Source organism: Paramisgurnus dabryanus, chromosome 15 (assembly GCF_030506205.2).
Source record: "Paramisgurnus dabryanus chromosome 15, PD_genome_1.1, whole genome shotgun sequence".
Classification (NCBI taxonomy): domain Eukaryota; kingdom Metazoa; phylum Chordata; class Actinopteri; order Cypriniformes; family Cobitidae; genus Paramisgurnus; species Paramisgurnus dabryanus.
In genome coordinates, this window is record NC_133351.1 from 31,923,297 (window position 1) to 31,942,777 (window position 19,481).

At 38.2% G+C, this 19,481-nt stretch overlaps 1 protein-coding gene across 1 annotated transcript; it reads right to left on the reverse strand.

Moving 5' to 3' along the window:
* Positions 1 to 525: 525 nt before the first annotated feature.
* Positions 526 to 18,668, reverse strand: LOC135782665 (high-affinity choline transporter 1). Its single transcript, XM_065293109.1, has 9 exons — positions 18,535 to 18,668; positions 18,016 to 18,211; positions 16,996 to 17,109; positions 15,796 to 15,951; positions 15,568 to 15,716; positions 11,822 to 11,965; positions 9,380 to 9,533; positions 4,556 to 4,773; positions 526 to 3,932 (listed from the first exon to the last, which is right to left on the reverse strand). Exons 2-9 carry the CDS (start codon positions 18,203 to 18,205, stop codon positions 3,282 to 3,284), a joined length of 1,776 nt encoding a protein of 591 aa, XP_065149181.1. The 5' UTR covers positions 18,206 to 18,211; positions 18,535 to 18,668; the 3' UTR covers positions 526 to 3,281.
* Positions 18,669 to 19,481: the final 813 nt, after the last annotated feature.

A 19,481-nucleotide genomic window follows, 5' to 3' on the forward strand; every position in this document is an offset into this window, starting at 1 on the left:
TTTGTTGGAGCTTTCTCTGAATTTTCAGCGCAATTGATGAAATAGGATCGCGCAACTTTCACGCTTTCAAAACGAAACTACGGAGAACACCCCGCAGTAGTTTTATCAATGAAAGGCTTAAAATAGCGCTGTTCACCGTATGTTCACTGCAGAAGTCAAAAAAGACGTAAAATTAGTGTTTAATACCTCAGATTAGAGAAATGGGCGGAGAGAAGGCGGTCACATGTGGCTGTTCGAACGCATTCAACCACATTGCGTTCCGCAACTCCAAAGCGATCCGATCGAAAGTGGTTTCGACTACCTCTGAATGTGGTTGAAAGTGGTCGAAAGTGGACGCGTTCAAAACGTTTTGAACACCGTTTACACCTGGCATTAACGTCGTCCACTTGTGATCCGATCGACGAAAACGCATGTTAATGCCAAGTGTAAACAGCCTCTTCCTCTGAAATCATTTGCTATAAAAAACACACATAACCTTAAAGGTTAAGCAACTGTTTATTTTCTAAACATATTCAGAAATGCTCATCAAAATCTTATACCACTGATCTCTAAAGATGCTTTTGTATATGCTAGATATAGGACATATCTAATTACTGCACAAAAATAGACTTTATATTTCACACAAAAATAGTATACAACACAAAACAGAATACAACAAATAATCTTTTGTTAGTCAACATACAATGTAAGACATCCTCTATACACAGTGATGCTGGAAACATGAAATACACACCTACATTCATTAGTGTTTTACTAAAGCCATAATCATAAATAAAATGCACTTACATTTTAAACAAACACTGAAATGTTACACAGAATAAGGTTAGAGAAATATTTGATTGTGGACCCGCATGACTTTACTGTACGACTGTACCACTGTATGAAAATCAGACAGACTGTAGTGTTGTACTACTCTAACACTGTAAGACTGTAACACTATATGAAAATCAGACAGATTTGTAGTGCTGTACGACTATAACACTGTACGACTGCAACATTATATGCAAATCAGAAAGACTAAGTCGGGCATGTCTGTAACACTGTATGAAATTAACTGTAGTATTATACGACTGAATATACACTGTGTTACAGTCATACAACACTACAGTCACAACACTACAGTCTGTCAGATTTGTATGACTGTAATACTGAAAATCTGTCTGACTGTAGTGTTGTGACTGTAACACTGCATGAAAATCTGACAGACTGTATTGTTGTATGACTGTAACACTGTGTAAAATGTGTCAGACTGTAGTGTTGTATGACAGTAACACTGTGTGAGAATCTGACTGACTGTAGTGTTGTATGACTGTAACACTGTATACAAATCTGACTGACTATATTGTTGTATGACAGTAACACAGTGTAAAAATGTGTCTGACTGTAGTGTTGTATGGCTGTAACACTGTGAGAATCTGACTGATTGTAGTGTTGTGACTGTAACACTGTGTAAGAATCTGACTTAATGTATTGTTGTATGACTGCAACACTGAGAAAATTTGACAGACTGTATTGTTGCATGATTGTAACACTGAGAAAATCTGACAGACTGTATTGTTGAAGGACTGTAACACTGTGTGAGAATCTGACTGACTGTAGTGTTGTATGACTGTAACACTGTATAAAAATCTGACTGACTGTATTGTTGTATGACTGTAACACTGTGTAAAATGTGTCTGACTGCAGTGTTGTATACTGTTGACTCTAACACTGTGCGACTGTAACACTACATGAAAAGCAGACATATTGTCGTGCTGTACGACTGTAACACTGCACGACTGCAACATTGTATGAAAATCAGAAAGACTAAGTTGGGCATGTCTGTAACGTTGAATGAAATTAAGGCCAACTGTAGTATTATACGACTGAAACAGTGTATGACAATCTGACTGTAGTGTTCTATGATTGTAACACTGTATAAAAATCTGATTTTTGTTTGTAGTGTTGTATGAGTGAAACATGGTATGCAATTCAGGCCAGCTGTAGTGTTGTATGACTATAACACCGTGAGAACATCTGACAGACTGTATTGTTGTATGACTGTAATACTGTGTAAAAATCTGACTTACTGTATTGTTGTATGACTGAACACTGTGAGAAAATATGACAGACTGTATTGTTGTATGACTGTAACACTGTGAGAACATCTGACAGACTGTATTGTTGTATGACTGTAACACTTTGAGAAAATATGACAGACTGTAGTGTTGTACGGCTGCAACACTGCATAAAAATATGACTGACTGTAGTTTTTTATGAATGTAACAATGTATGAAAATATGCAGACTGTAGTTTTGTACGACTGTAACACTGTATGAAAATCTGACTGACTGTAGTTTTGCACAACTGTAACACTGTATGAAAATCTGACTGACTGTAGTTTTGTATGAATATAACACCTAAAGACTGTAACACTATGTGAAAATCTGACTGACTGTAGTGTTGTATTACTGTAACACTGTGAGAACATCTGACAGACTGTATTGTTGTATGACTGTAACACTGTGAGAAAATATGACAGACTGTAGTTTTGTACAGCTGTAACACTGTATAAAAATATGACTGACTGTAGTTTTGTATGAATGTAACAATGTATGAAAATATGCAGACTGTAGTTTTGTACGACTGTAACACTGTATGAAAATCTGACTGACTGTAGTTTTGCACAACTGTAACACTGTATGAAAATCTGACTGACTGTAGTTTTGTATGAATATAACACCGAAAGACTGTAACACTATGTGAAAATCTGACTGACTGTAGTGTTGTATGACTGTAACACTGTGAGAAAATCTTTGTTCTATGACTGTAACACTGTGAGAAAATCTTTGTTCTATGACTGTAACACTGTGAGAAAATCTTTGTTCTATGACTGTAACACTGTGTGAAAATCTGACTGACTGTATTGTTGTATGACTGTAACACGGTGTGAAAATCTGACTGTCTGTATTGTTGTATAACAGTCACATTGTATGAGTGTAACGGTATGAAATTCAGGCTGACTGTAGTGTGTTTGACTTTAACACTGTGTCATACAACTGTATGTATCATATGTAGTGAATCATATATATTTTGAAAATATTATTGCTCTATAACAGATATACTCTATACAAAGAAAGAGAAAACATTAAAATATCACCTTACATCACAATAATGTGTTGTTTGTTTCCTGTCTGTGAATTGCCAGTATAGTGGCCTTCTGTGCTCCAGGTGGCTGCTTGCTCATTTTACCTGCAGCATGTGAAGTTCACGATCATTCCCACAACAGAAACTGTGCGTCTCTACTCGTGGACATTCTTGTAGTCCGGGCTAACATCTCCCTCGTCAATCAGTACATCTGTGTTTATAAAGGTTCCTGCCACAGAACTTCCATGTCTTGATTTAACAGGCGCCAGTTCAGACAGATTAATGTTGTCATTAACCACCAGGGTCGTCTTGTCCATCGTTTCTCTGCTGTGCTTAGAAACCACCGCGTCCAGGAAGTCGTACTTAGGGGACAGAGTTCCACTCTCGAACAGATATTTGGCCGCATGTGAAAAAGCTGCATTGCTCAATAGTGAAGCCAGCATAGAGACTGTCTTATAAGGGAATCTCTGTTCAACAAGGTACTCCACTTCCTTGGTGAGATGGTGAACCTTCTCAGTGGACCGCCAGCCGGGGTAGTAGATAAAAGGGGGGAGTCTGAGGTAGGGCTCCCCCCCACCGATTCGCAGCAGTAGTCCAAAGAGGTATCCGGCGATGGAGCCGTACGTGTTGGTACCCTTGACGAACAGCACAGAGAGAAGCTGGGGGAAAATAATGATGTACACCAGGTCTGAGCTCAAGTACCACAGACCATACACAGAACCTGTCAGAAGAGCCATAGCTGTCGCTAAACCCCCAAACACAAAGATGGTGATCCTCATGACCCAAACAATCTCTCTGTCGGAGGCCTGCAAAGAGACACAAACAAGCAATGAGGGGACTGAAAACTGTTCAATAACATCTATTAACTGTAGACGACACTACATGGTATAGCCTACTGCTAAAAAGCTACTAACTTGAATGTACCAGATCATGAATGTGCCAGCCTAATTAGTATGTAACCGTTGTGTGTTTTGATGGAATTGTACAGTTCCAAGTTGGATGGGAGATAAAACTCTGATTGGTTTATTGCACATTACGCCCCCAAACACACCCATTCCTCATTAAGAGAATGGATATAACCCTTTCGCCCCATGCACGTGGACCTTTTTTTCATTAAACTAGCAAAAGTTGATTCAAACATGCCCTGCGCCATGCTTATTTCGTTAAAATTAGGCCCATAATATTTTGTCCAAAATACTCTTGTTCATAAAACTGTTGGATCAAATCAATATTGCACTCACAGGTGTGATGTTAGACTCTGTAAATTAATGTCTGTCATTACCTACATGCTGCTATTGGATCATATATGCAGCCGTATACAGTAATAGCTGTTCTTCTCATGTGAAACTGCTCTATTAACTTACAGTTAACCGATTTTAAATGTTTAAGACACTGCAATCATACTGACCTCATAATATTGTAAACTTACTGATTGACGGAAAGCAAGCTGGTAAATGTTTCTGGCAAACATAGAACTAGCAGAAAGAATGGACGAATCTGCAGATGACATCACAGCAGCTGACACCGCCCCTAACCCAAAAAAGGAAACGAAAGAAGGGCAGAGGTGTTGGAGCACGATGGGCAGAATCATGTCGGACTCATCCTTCTCCACCGGAGAAAGCGAACCGTAGGAAGTCTGGTTCCAATCTGATAATAGAAAACACAAAACACATTTAGGAAATCTTCATTTTAATATGCAAAAATGTTTCTCTTTTAAAGGAGAATTTCACCCGTAGAAACTTTAATCTGTATTGAAAGTGCGTTATATTTGTAGTCGAAATGTAACGTAACATACATTTCGAATTTGGTGGCTATTTGACAGAGAAAAGGGGTGTTTGTAGTCTCACCCCCTCAACAAAGATATTGGACTTCTTGCTTTCAATGACGCAAAATGATGATTTTTACATCATTGAAAGAAGGAAGTGCAACACTGAAATCTGTATGTCTCAGCGGCAACTGAGGAAATGATGCACGACCATTCAAAAACATGTCTGTGGTTCTAACTATACAAAGCTTAATGCAAATGGGTGAAGTGTCCCTTTAAATCGATCGACCACATTGGTGAAAAGAGACATGTGTGCTTCAACGGCAACCGCTGTACTGTGAGTTCATCTCTTTCTCTCCTTAGGTTGGCATTGAGGGCTGGCTTAAAGGTGCATCATCAGGTCACAGTGGTGGGTTAGCAGTCTTATTGCAGATCGTTTACATTTGGTGTGCAGTAGTGTTGGGCTTTAAAAAATGTAATATATACAGTATTTTTTTTACTTTTATGCATAAGGAAAACACATTTATTAACATTACTGTAAAGTGCCAGTGTTAGCTAGTAATCAACTGGAGTCCTTTTCTAAGTACTCCTTATTTTTTTTTAAAGTTTCCGTTTACTGACTATTACCCCGTCAGCAGCACTGCGCAGATCAATCAGTTTATGACATTTAACAGAAACTTAAAAGCATATTTGGAGCATTCTGCTTTTTATATTTCTTCAATGTCATCTGGCAATCGGTCGGCACAGCATCACAGTCCATAAAGTGAAGTGTGAGTGCAAAACTGCGAGGATAATCGTGGTCGTGTACAGTTCAGTAGAGTAAAGTACAATGTGAGTGTGTCCTTAATCACATCTTTCACAGTGGTCATGAGCCCTGGACTATTGATTTTCAGTAACCCTGAGCTCTTTAAAGAGCACCAATTTATCGATTCATGATTTTACATTTCCTTTGGTGTGTAAGTGAGTAAAGATACACATGTTACATGTTAACGATATGCAAAAGGAACATACTCCAAAGTTATCATTTCCAATGTAAATCTCTTTTCTTGGACTACAACAAACACACGGATTGTAGGCAACAGTTTACTTCCTGGGATTGGTGAAGACCGACATTATCATAATTAATCCCGCTTCGGACTCACAGCCTGTAAGTTAACTCCTGTTAGCATTGCATTGTGAGTGAATCTTTAAAACATGGTATAAGGAGCGTCACATTTCCGGCTGACTTCAGAGGTATTCAGGCCGATCACAACGTATAGATTAGCTGGGATTAGCGTTTCAGAAAGAGAGTGAAATCTGGAGCTTTTTTACCATAAACCACGCAAACACATTGTATTACACCAAATAACGTTGTTTTTTTAGCAATGAAAAGCACTTTAAACAGGTCTTGTTTCGGATATTAGTTTCTTCTGGTAATGTTTTGAAACAATCTTTGAATTCCATTTGTTTGGAAATCACATTGACCAACTTCTTATTTTCATTTCTCAGTTTCTTTTTATCTCTCCTTTCATTTGGCAGTTGTTCAAGCTTATGCTTGAATTTTAGACATCTCAGCTTCAATTTGATGTTGAAGATTATCCGTCTCACAGGGATGTGTTCAAAATATCGAAACTCCTGATGATACGCGCATCGATACAGCACCTTACACATCAATTCTGATGCTCTTTTTAAGGTAACGTGACAAATTGCAGTTGATCAGTAATCCTATGGAAAGGACAAATGTGACCCACGGAGTACATCGATGGAAAGGTAGCGGGATATACTTGAATTTCCGTTTCCGTCTCAGGCATGTGATGAATTTAGTAAGAAAACGCAGATATATTAACCTAACCTAAACTGCTGCAAAAGGCGAGTGATGAAGTTAAAGTAGTGTTGCACAAAAAAGATCTTATAACAATCCATAATAAACCTATTGCGCACATTTAAAGTCAATAAAGCGTACGCTGCTTTATTATAGCCGCTCTCTTATAATACTAACACATTTTGGAAGAAAGATGAAAAGAGCTGCAGTTGAAAAATGTGTCTAGGAGAAGAGATATAGAGCTACTTTAAACTACAGCTGTCACATTAAAGGCAGGGTAACTGATTTGATCCAGAAATATTTTTAGTTCTGCTGGTTTCAATGTCTCCTCACATCCTGATACCAATCACTATGTTAAAGTGTTTAAATGTATTTGTATAAATTAGGGCTGTCAAAATGAATGCTTAATAATGCGTTAAAGCAAATTAATTTTAAAGGCACTAATTTTACTAACGGCCAATTAAAATTGAGAACAGATAAAAATGCGCAATTAATTTGCGATTAATCACGAGTTAACTCATGACAATCATGCGATTAATCTAGATTAAACATATTAATCGGTTGACAGCCCTAGTATAAATATATATAATCTGTGAAAGAAGTAGGGCCAAAAAATTTTGCAATAATTGGATGCATGCAATTTTTGCTCCTCTTGTGTGAACGTGTTTTGAATGCCACTGCGCACCCTGTTCACACAGACATCATACGTCATCAGCGCGTTCACATCTACTCTGAAAACAGAGGCAAACAAACTTTCCTTCTGAACTGACAACCTGCACAGGAGCCACAAAACGACAAATATTCCTTCAGATTTGCCATCATGTCAGTGGTTAGATTATGTGGTCCTGTTCCGTGCATTTCTGTTGTCAGTCTCAGACTACATAACACACTAGTGCATTTACATGAGTCAAGTTTTGCTGCAGATCCTGTTTTAGTTTAGTTTGTGTTAGTGCTTATTCACTCAAATATACATTTAAAAAAATGTACTCTTAACAGTTCAATGTTATTGGTATGAAAATAATTAGCCTGTGCTAACTTATTGTTCAGTTCTTAATTCTACAATTAAGAAAGCAAGAAAATTATAGTGAAGAAGCAAATCTACTAATTGGCTCATTGATTCCAAACTTTAACCTGATAAGGAACACTGTGCCGTACACGGCACACGCTCTCCCTTGCACGTGAGGCTGCATTACATCATTGTAACTTTGAAGCATTAACTAAAGCACCAAATAAAGTTTTTTAGGACGGTTTCACATTTGGTGCGATTGCCTGGTCCGAACCCGAGTTCGATTGCTCCCCCCTCCCCATGCCCCCCATGGACTGTGTTCACATATTATTTTTGCATCCGAACCGCGGTACGCTTGCATCATCAAGCTGCAGCCGGCATGTTCTCATGTTGCTTGGCAACCGCTGTAAACGAGAAGACGACAAGCGTGATTGACTAACTTTGCAAGCAGAGAGATGATTTCTGAATGCCTCCGCAAAAATTGACGTCGGCGGACAGACCGTTGTCATCGAAACGACTTTAGTATGTTTGCGGCAGACAGACGAAAGTGTGTGTCTGTATTATTTTTTTGAAAAAAAAACCAAAGGTTTAAAAAAATAAGAACAAAACTCAAGCAAGCATTCTATGCATTTTATTGTCAAGGTAAGTGCACGCACACAAACACATACGTCTGTTTTGGTGGGACATTCCATATAATACGTAATTAACAGTGGTTCACTTCCGCGATTTGGTACGATTGCGCTCACATTAGCAGCAAACTGATCTGGAGTTCACATGAACCGGACCCCAGACCACCCTTTTAAGCGGACTTGAGTACGTTTCGCCCCCCCATGCAATTTTTTTTCCATGCAGTTTTTTCCCCCATGCAATAGCCCTTCTAAATGACTCTTAACTTAAATTCATTTGCATGTTGTATGTTGTACTGTGTGTTGCCTGCATGGAGAATACCGAACCAAATTCCTAGTATTTGTATACATGGCGAAATAAAGTTGAATTGATTAAATGCTGAAGATAAAGTCATGTATTACCATAAATTGGCATTTATGACCCTTTCACATTACCAAGGTACTGTCTGGTACTGTGTGATTAGACCATAGTACAGTACCGGTACCATAAGATTCCAATGGAATATCACCTTATGGTGACCTAAGTGGATCTGGGCCATTTGGTTCATCTGCGGCTAAGTCACAATGTAAATGCATCTTTCAACCTTTAAACTATTCAGTATCAACCCTCGAAAAGCATCTTACTGAAAACACTGCACATAATTTAACAGTACAGTACAGAGTATATTTTATCTCATGTTTGATGTGTTTGTAAACATCTTCTGGTTTTCCGTGACGTTCTGTGATCAACTACGTTAATGAAGCCCCTGTAGATTCTGTCATATCCACAGCTACTGAAATATAAATGACAGCAACCATCTGGAGTCACCGGCATGCATGAGGTGTGTGTCTGTGTGTGTGTTTGGCCTGTGAAATCCCCAGTCGCAGGAAACTGAATATATTCCCTTATTTTTTGAAAATGAGGCTGGTAGTTACAGAGACTCGTGTCTCCAATCAAAGGCGGCATTCTGAGAAAGAAGTCTATAAATGAAATGTTTTTAAGTCACTTTAAATAAAAGCATCTGCTAAATGATTAAATGTAAAAGACACAAATATCTTCTGACTTTGACTGTTACCTGTTGAAGCTCCTATAGCGCCAATCAGGACAGACGGGACGGCCATGACAAGACAGCCAAAAGCAGCCAGGAAGGAGAGGATTTGAGCGTAACTGGCTGAAGAAGCAGAGAGAACCCGCTGAAAATACACCTGCCAGGGAATCCCACCCAACATCTGAAATAAACAATAAATATTAGTGTACAGCTAACTTTTTTACACATACATGCATAAAGAATTCAAACAACACAGAATTCCTAATAAATTCTTATTTTATCTTAAAACATTCTTTTTATATTCTTATTTTATAGCCATTGCAATAACTTCATCTGGCCATACAGAATTACAGAGTAAGAAACCATATACTTTGAAAACTGCAGGCATCAGGTTGGGGGTTTTATACTTTATTCATGTTGCTTATATTGGCGGTGTCCGAAAGCAGTTAAATTCGGAGAACACATTCCAAGGTAGGAAGACATCAAAGTGAGTCTGCGTCTGTTTCACTCCGTGTCTCCTGATACCTTCATCTGATGGAATTTTGAATGCAGCATAGATGTATCCTTCACTGCCTTTGATATCCCACAATCCTGTGTGTGTGTGTGCTTAGGCGGGGAAGGAGCTTTTAGTCAAAACATAATTACTGTAGTTATATTTGTGTTGATCATGGATGGGTTTTACAGAAATCCAGACAACATGACCTGAGGACAACTTCGAACCTTCTTCTTTGAGACTACCCGATGAAGCCAGCAAGAAGATATGATGCTAAGATAGAATAAATTTCTCATTTAACTGCACCTGATTAAATAAACGTCTGAAATCACAGCTCTCCTGTAATGATCCTCAAGGGAACTTTGCCGAATTTATTGAAAGAACATTGTTTTTGAGTGCCTCTCCATTTACTGTAGAGGAAGTAACCATTCCCTAAATTTTTTTGAAGGGCCACTGGATCAAACTCTGGGCGGATGAGACTAGCATCCAGTGTGGTGGACCCTCCACTGATGATGAAGGCACCTGCTCTGGTGGCATCCGTTCCCCTTTTCCCAGAGAAACCTGCTTCGGTACATGTCCACTCCTGTCCATGGGATAGCACCTATCCTGTCAGCTCCAGAGGCGTCCCTAGAGGCAGATGAGGCTACAGCAGTGCCCTTAGAGAAGGACAAGACCCAAGAGGTTCTTGTTATGTTCATAGCGGCAACCCCTACTTTCCTGTGCCCCCTTTGCTTCCTGCTATGGTCACACATGCTGTCCCTGAGTTCTCTGTGTCCTGGTCTTCTCTTCCTCTGCCAGCAAGCCCTTGCTACTGGATACACCTCTGGGGTTTTCTTGTACTTGGTCTCTGGCTCCACCCTGGACTCCAGCTCTTTTAGGGTCAGGGTGCTGTGTATGACGCTTGTGTCCTGCTTCTAAATCGACATGTTTTATTTAGTGCCACCATACTTACTTGTGTAACTACTCATGTAACAGTCTTTAAAACACGGAAGTGTTTGGTGGCTTCTAAATTCATCCCTGTTTGGATCCTAAAGAATGAATGGGGCTAGGATAAATGCTAACACATTCACAAGACGCTGTGCAAAGATTAAGTGCACGCATTGAAAAAAATATTTTTGAAAGTTTTATTTTTTTCAAACGCCAAAAGATCGCGTAGCTCACATTTTCAAGCTAGTTGTAATGGTGGTAGCTTGGTTAAAGTTTATATAAAAAAATGCCTTAAAGGGGAATCGAACCCAGATTGCCCATGTCATAGGTCCGTGACGCTACCACGACGCCACAGTGTCACATGATATAACTCTCTTTCTACACTCTCCAAGTAGCTTCCAGTAAAATTTACGTAAAAAACTAGTGTTTCAGGCGCCAGACAGGACTTATAGGCCTATATGCAAGCAATATAACATTACTTACTAGTACAAAAACATGATGGCCAAGTCAGCATCGGCCAGAAACCCCTCCTCCACCTTTAGTTCACGCCAGCAAGCAAACGCTGGCCCAATATTGATCCTCGTCCTTCTTTTTATTCTGTCACTCTTTCTTTTTCTCTTTCTGGTCTCCTCCGACAAAACCTTGGGTTTCTTTTTCTTAGTTGCTGCTTCGGCCATGACCAAAACATCAGGAAAATAAATAGTTGCGCTCTCATGTCCGAATTTGAGGAAGTGGAGGAAGTGACGTATGCCGTTAAGCAGATTTTTGTAGTTTTTTGTTTTGTGCTCGGTTTACTACCCGAAACCCCAAGTTTAAAAGTACGAGAAAAAGCAATACAGACCCCGTCAGTCTATGGTGGACATGTCATTCAACCTATTTTAAGTCAATGTACCATCACAAGGGTCTTGAAAATATATTAAAAAAACTACAAAATGTCACTTTATTAAAAATAACGTGGCCTAGAAATCGTATGAGATAAGCGAATGTGACTGCAGACTCTGTTTGTTATGGTTTTACGTAGCGATTCAGTTTAGTTTTTACAGACTTACGAGAAGACAGAAGTTATCCGCCCACATCCAGCCGTCAGATGGATCGATCTCGCCCAGCCAGGGTGACTGATACACTCTGTTTACTGCGGTAACACTGATGTCTGACACAGCAGGATTGGACAGGGCAAACGGCACACTCAACCACTAAATAAAGAGACATCAGGAAACAATCAGGAAACGGTGTCATCAGGAAAACGACAGAAAACATCTGAAGTGTGTGATGTAGATCTATAAACATACTATTTTTGTGCTTTTTCTTTGTAGACGTACAGTAGTACACTAAGAAGACACTGTTATTCACCCTGTTTGGTTTCTCATATTTTTAACATATAAATAAAGACATATTAAACCTGCAGATACAGATTCTGGCATTAAGTGAACTGGGTTTGGTTCTTTTAAAATTAACCATAATGTGAAAACACCCTAACATTCATTAACAATTTATAATCCAGACATGATTTAAGCTTACCTAACTCACATTTGTTTTTTGTCCCATATATATGTTTACACAGAGACTACACACAGTATACTGTATACACTACTGTCACATCAGCAGGATGCTGGTTGTTTGTTACCAGCATCTGCTTAAACTGATGTTGTTAAACTCAAGTCTTCTTATAAAACTCTTCACTCTCTATTGTGTGTTTACATGATAACATAATTAATGTTGCGTTTAAGAAAATAAGACAATCATTAATTAACATATGTCATTTTTAAGTTACATTTACTTCTTATGTATCAACTGATATAAACATTGTAACAAATTAAATATATTTTAATTTTAGTTGAATCTTAGTTTGAACTTGTACAGGGGGTCGGCCACTGGTAAGGACACACTTGCTCACTATGCACTATTAATTTTGATTAATCACATGCTTATCGTGAGAATTATCATTGTTATGAAACTTTTTTGTCATCATTTATTATATGTCACATTAAACTATCAGTCAACTATCAATGAATTCAGTCACTTTGTGCATGTAAAGGTAAATACATCAATGTGGTGAATTTTGAGAGTAACATTAAGTGACTAGATATATGAGGAAGTTTTCTTGTTAACAATTTTGTACTCTACAAGTTAAATCTTTGGTTGCTTATATAAATGATGACAATAAAAACGGCCACACAAGGTTACATACAGTACAGAACATATGATAAATGAGATTTACCATGGGTCAAAACACGTTCAATGTTTATAAAATAATTAGTAAAGGGGAATTAAATAATGTTTATTATTAATTACTAAACTCAGAAGCAACCTTTGTCCCCTGAAGATGAAATGGGCACTGTTAATTATTTTTATTGAAATTATATTGTGTTTTGAAAATCCCTAGGTGCTTCAAAAGGCAATCAAGAGGTGCGTTTGTCATCTGCATGGTTATTTTGCTGTCACAGTCAGTGGCCTGCATTTCACAGACCCACACACATGCAAGAAAATACATTTCTTTTCAAATATATGCTAAAAATATTTTGTAGAAAGTAAAGCTTAATTAAACATTAGAATTCGAAAACCTTCATATACACTCACCTAAAGGATTATTAGGAACACCATACTAATACTGTGTTTGACCCCCTTTCGCCTTCAGAACTGCCTTAATTTTATGTGGCATTGATTCAACAAGGTGCTGAAAGCATTCTTTAGAAATGTTGGCCCATATTAATAGGATAGCATCTTGCAGTTGATGGAGATTTGTGGGATGCACATCCAGGGCACGAAGCTCCCGTTCCACCACATCCCAAAGATGATTTATTGGGTTGAGATCTGGTGACTGTGGGGGCCATTTTAGTACAGTGAACTCATTGTCATGTTCAAGAAACCAATTTGAAATGATTCGAGTTTTGTGACATCCAGAGGATGGGTACATGGTGGTCATAAAGGGATGGACATGATCAGAAACAATGCTCAGGTAGGTCATGGCATTTAAATGATGCCCAATTGGCACTAAGAGGTCTAAAGTGTGCCAAGAAAACATCCCCACACCATTACACCAGCCTGCACAGTGGTTACAAGGCATGATGGATCCATGTTCTCATTCTGTTTACGTCAAATTCTGACTCTACCATCTGAATGTCTCAACAGAAATCGAGACTCATCAGACCAGGCAACATTTTTCCAGTCTTCAACTGTCCAATTTTGGTAAGGTCGTGCAAATTGTAGCCTCTCTTTCCTATTTGTAGTGGAGATGAGTGGTACCCAGTGGGGTCTTCTGCTGTTGTAGCCCATCAGCCTCAAGGTTGTGCGTGTTGTGGCTTCACAAATGCTTTGCTGCATACCTCGGTTGTAACGAGTGATTATTTCAGTCAAAGTTGCTCTTCTATCAGCTTGAATCAGTCGGCCCATTCTCCTCTGACCTCTACCATCAACAGGGCATTTTCCCCACAGGACTCCCGCTTATTGGATGTTTTTCCCTTTTCACACCATTCTTTGTAAACCCTAGAAATGGTTGTGCGTGAAAATCCCAGTAACTGAGCAGATTGTGAAATACTCAGACCAGCCCGTCTGGCACCAACAACCATGCCACGCTCAAAATTGCATTCTGACATTCAGTTTGGAGTTCTGGGCTGCGTTCAGCCCCGACAAAACCTTGCACAACATTTATTAAACAGAAACAGTAATGCGTTGGACTCCCTGTTGTGATGACACAAGAGTTGCAACTACGGTAGCTGGAAGGCCATTCATTGTGTTATTTTTTAAATGTTTCTGGAGCCTGATGAAATCGTTATAAATATGTTAAAAACTGTAAAATTTCTTGATGTTACAGTCACTGCCCTTGCCGTCCAGAATGAAAGAAAACATTCCAACTTGAACCCATTGTGCGAGCTGTCTCTCCTTACTACAACGTGGTTTATTTACATGTTGCTGCTGATTGGACTGCTGTTCTGACACACCCACCAAACAAGAGAAAAACGTATCTCAAACCCTGTTGCACATCGGTGCACACTGTTTCAAGGAAACGTGCCTTTCAACCCGGAAACCGTAGCAAAACAATGCGCACCGTTTTGAACTTTAACATGCCCCAGGAGATTGTCTTGACCAGGACCACACCCCTAAATGCATTGAAGCAACTGCCATGTGATTGGTTGATTAGATAATTGCATTAATGAGAAATTGAAAAGGTGTTCCTAATAATCCTTTAGGTGAGTGTATTTACATATATTTCAAAATGTATTTCAGGGGCAACAAATACATGTCTTATTTTACTCAAACGACATAAAATAAATTGTTCCTGGCCAAAATAAAAAAAGTAAGTAAGTATAAAAGTATAAGTATGTATAAAATATCAAATTATATGCATATTTTTGCAGTTGAAATTATATTAAATTTGAACATTTTCAAACATGTGTTTACAGGTTTGTAACATACAACGCTTTTCTTGTGAATATCTGAATGTAGGTAAGGGTCTCAAACCACTGCAAGGTCATTTATGTCTGCATTAATGTTACTATCACTGATACACAAATTAAGTTTTACCCTATGCACTTTGGTTTTAATGTCATGTATATGATCGTCTCTTAAACAATTATTAAAATATTTTATTTTTCATTATTATACATAAATAATATATAAATTGTGTCCAGTGAAAACGCTGAATGGTTAGTAACGCCGGGCACAGTGGAAGGTGTTTGGATTAAATTATGTTTCTCCATAACACTACTGCAACAAAGGTGCCATTGTGTTACAATACAGTAGATACATAGTGAAAATGCCTTGTATTTGTCATAATACATCTGAAATAAAAACTCACCAAGCCCAGAAAAATGCAGAAGAGCTGAACGACATCCGTGTACGTGACAGAGTAAAGTCCACCCACCAGTGTGTAAAAAACAGCTATTAAAGCCGAGACCACTACAGACAAGTTGATGTTGACGTCTATGATCACACTCAGTGTAGCACCTACACAACAAATACACAAAACTTATCCTGAACTGAAGCATCGCATACGTTATGTTTAATGTTCATAGTGTTTACGTACCCAATGCTGATAAAATGGCTGCAGACCAAAATATCTCTCCTAGTAATGCAGGTATGAAAAGAAGACCGCCCATTCTCTTCCCATAGAGCTGCTGAAAAGGGTCCAACATAGTCACGTAACCCCGTGACCGCATGGGTTTCGCAAAGAATAGCCCGCCTGTCAGAGATGAGACAATATGTGTCAAATGAGATGTTGAAAGGATTTTTTATTCTTTTTAATAAACAGTGTTCAGACATTTTTCTTTCAATCTTTCATGTTTCTGTCTATGCTGAGAGGATATTGTTGCTGATTTCAAAGCAAACAGACAACAATCTGATATTCATTTACAGTTTTTTTCGATTGCTAAACGCCAGTGGGCACAACTGGAGTCACATGTGCAAAACTCTAACTACAGTCTGCACAGCAGCAGTTCATGTGGACCAAACTCTAGATCATTTTTCATTGCTTGAACACAGTTTTCAAAACTTTACACACTTATTCCATGACTTTAATCGCAACCTGCACAACACTGTGGATTTACAGCACTTTGTTCAAATGCTAACACACTGCTGTCAAAACTGTGAAACACACATTCAAAACACAATTGATTTCAGCCTTGTGCCTTTCAAACACTGCTGATTGCAATTTCATATAAATATAAATTCCAATTTCATATATGTATTTCATTTATATATAATATTACCTTTCATGTACTTTAAGTTTCTACCTTTTTTCTCATTACTGTAATTCCGTAAATTACTACAGACAACTGAAGCAAACTGCTAATTTTCATTTACCCTAAAAAATTATGATGTTCTAAAAAAAAATATTGTGATAAATCAATAAATACATCATTCTTTAAAGAAAACATTACTTGGTGTGACATCACTGAAATTGTTAAAACTGTAAAGATATAAAGTTAGTATTTTGTGTATTGGTGTTTGATGTTAGTGTTTTTCCTCTCAGTGTGTTGTGAGTGACAGTGTGTGTTATCTCAGTGAGGGTTGTGTTTAGTGTTTGGCTGCACGGAGCTGTTTTGAGCCATATGTTAAGAGTTGTGCTCAGGTGACTTTTGGTAGTGCAGACTGTAGTTAGAGTTTTGCACATGTAGCTCCAGTTGTGCCCACTGTCGTTTAGCAATCGAAAAAAACTGTAATTGAGTCTTTAATAGCAAAATTTCACAGTCAGGACACTGAATTTATGAACATAAAGTCATCTTACCTACAACCAAACTGAGGGCGTAACCAAACGGAGCCTGAGCCCAAGCCAAACCAGAACCAGGCAGATAAACACACTCGGCCGTGCCGTTTATATAACCACCACCAACCCATGTTGCTGAAATCAAACATCAAACAAATTAAACCTCACTCTGTGTGTGTGTGTGTGTGTGTGTGTACCTGGTAATTATCACGTTGTGGGGACCAATTGTCCCCACAAAGATAGGAATACCAGTGTTTTTGTGACCTTGTGGGGACATTTTGATGTCCCCATGAGGAAACAAGCTTATAAATCAAACAGAATGATGTTTCTTGAAAATGTGAAGTAGCTGAATGGTTTCTGTGATGGTTGGGGTTAGTAGGTAAGGGGAATAGAATATACAGTTTGTACAGTATAAAATGCATTACGTCTATGGAATGTCCCCACAAAACATGGAAACCAGAATGTGTGTGTGTGTGTGTGTGTGTGTGTGTGTGTGTGTGTGTGTGTGTGTGTGTGTGTGTGTGTGTGTGTGTGTGTGTGTGTGTGTGTGTGTGTGTTATTATATTGTTATATACAGTATGACACATGCATATAAATTAAATTTAACTGACTTGTTTTAATGTCATTTATTAAGCATTTTAAAACTTCCAGTCTTTGTACTTTGTTTTATTTTGATATGAGAATAACAGCCTGAAGGTACATTTCTTCCATCAGAGAAAAGCTTTAATTATATATTCATATGCTAATTTAAATTTAAAGCATTAATTTATAGCTGTATAATATATAATTATAATTTATAGCTGTATAGTTTATTAAGCAGATGAGGAAATCATTAATTTATATAAACTATACCCAGTGCTGGAAATACATACAGGCGGTAAATTTTTAGGGGGGAGGGCATAGTTCCAGTTTATAATAAAGAGGATTTTTATGTAACAACCCTGACTCCAGAAACTCAGTGGCAATTACCTAATTGTAAACGCACACACAATTCCTCAGACATTTAAACTTTATGAACTTGATCTTGGGATTGGAACTCACCGGTCATTGTAAATGCACCAACAAACAATCCGATGTCTCGACCACCGACCATGATAGATTCACTGCGGTCTGATCCGTGTGACATCCCAGAGTTTTTGTTTTTCCATGCTGCCCAAATTCCCACCATTAAAATCAACAGATAGAAGATGATAATGGCCAGCAGTCCGTCCACATGTATGGCCATCTTCATTCACACCTGCACAAATAACACACACGCGCGCGCGCGCACACACGCACGCAAGGAGACGATGCATTTTGTTTAAACATTGACACGATTAATTGTTCAGTTATCCGTAAAAACGATATGTTAAATGTGTAAAATAATTTCCACTTTCTATGGTTTATATAACACAGAAGTTTAAACTCCCGACGAGACAGAATTTATTTAATTATCGCATTGATAACAAACGATAACAGTGTAATGTTGTACACGGTTTTTATTTGAGAAACATTTAAACTAATCGAAGAGTATGAAATAAAAATGTGTACGAAATAAATTAAGAGAGATAATAATGTTACCTGCTGACAGTCCTGCGGCCAATCCTGATATTCCGCTGATGAAGACTGAGGAAAAAGAGGACTGAAGATCTTCACTGGATATTAGATTTTTGGAGAGCTGCTTTATATCTCTGTGTGTATGACAACCACTCCATCCCAATGACTTACAATAAAGAAAAAAAATAATAAACACAGCTAAATAATATACTTTGATGTGTTTGAACTAAAGACACATAATCCTTGCTTTATTACAGTAACAAAGATATCAAACGTGAACTTGTCGCCACCTGCAGGTCCGAATACTCAGAAAACAGCGCGCGCGTGCTTTCAGGAGCGCAGCTGAGACCCTGTTGACAGCGTCATCTATTGGATGACTGAAAACTGCAACCTACCAAATCAAATCCCCACCAAAGCAACTTACAGTTTGAAGGTTAATTCCAAAAGTGCTACTTTCTGTGCTCCATTTTAAGCTATTTATTAACTTTTAATTATTATAAATTTGCTCATTATCAGGTAAAATAAAATGCTATGGCCATCTTAACCATGCAGTTATTTCAAAGGGTGGAGAGGAGAGACAAGAATGAGGCGAATTTAAGTTGTATTTCATACAAAAACAACAGACATTAAACAAATAGACTAGCAGACAGTTATCTATGATTGTTGTCCATCTTCGATTATTGAATGGCATGCACTTTGCTAGGTGGCGTGGTCTAAATTCATGCCGTCTGCAAAAGGACCTCTCTAATAACTCTATTTGTATATTTTTATCCCAAAAATTCAAGCCTTCTATTGTCTTAGCTTTGTGGTAACTGTATGGCAGTGGTTTTCTAAGGGTTTTTTTTAGGTTGAATTACACAGAATTCATGATAAATTAATGTATTTTATAAAATGTCATAAAAACTGGGGCCCCCTGGCACCATCTCACAGCCCCCCTAGAGGCCCCAGCCCCCAGTTTGAGAACCTTGATT

Excerpts from the sequence above, each read along its gene's own strand:
- LOC135782665 (XM_065293109.1), bottom strand. The coding sequence starts at position 18,205 with ATGAAGATGGCCATACATGTGGACGGACTGCTGGCCATTATCATCTTC. Across the intron at positions 15,952-16,995 it reads CGCCCTCAGTTTGGTTGTAG|GCGGGCTATTCTTTGCGAAA; the intron begins GTAAGATGACTT and ends CATCTCTGACAG. Across the intron at positions 3,933-4,555 it reads AGCTTGCTTTCCGTCAATCA|GCCTCCGACAGAGAGATTGT; the intron begins GTAAGTTTACAA and ends GTCTCTTTGCAG.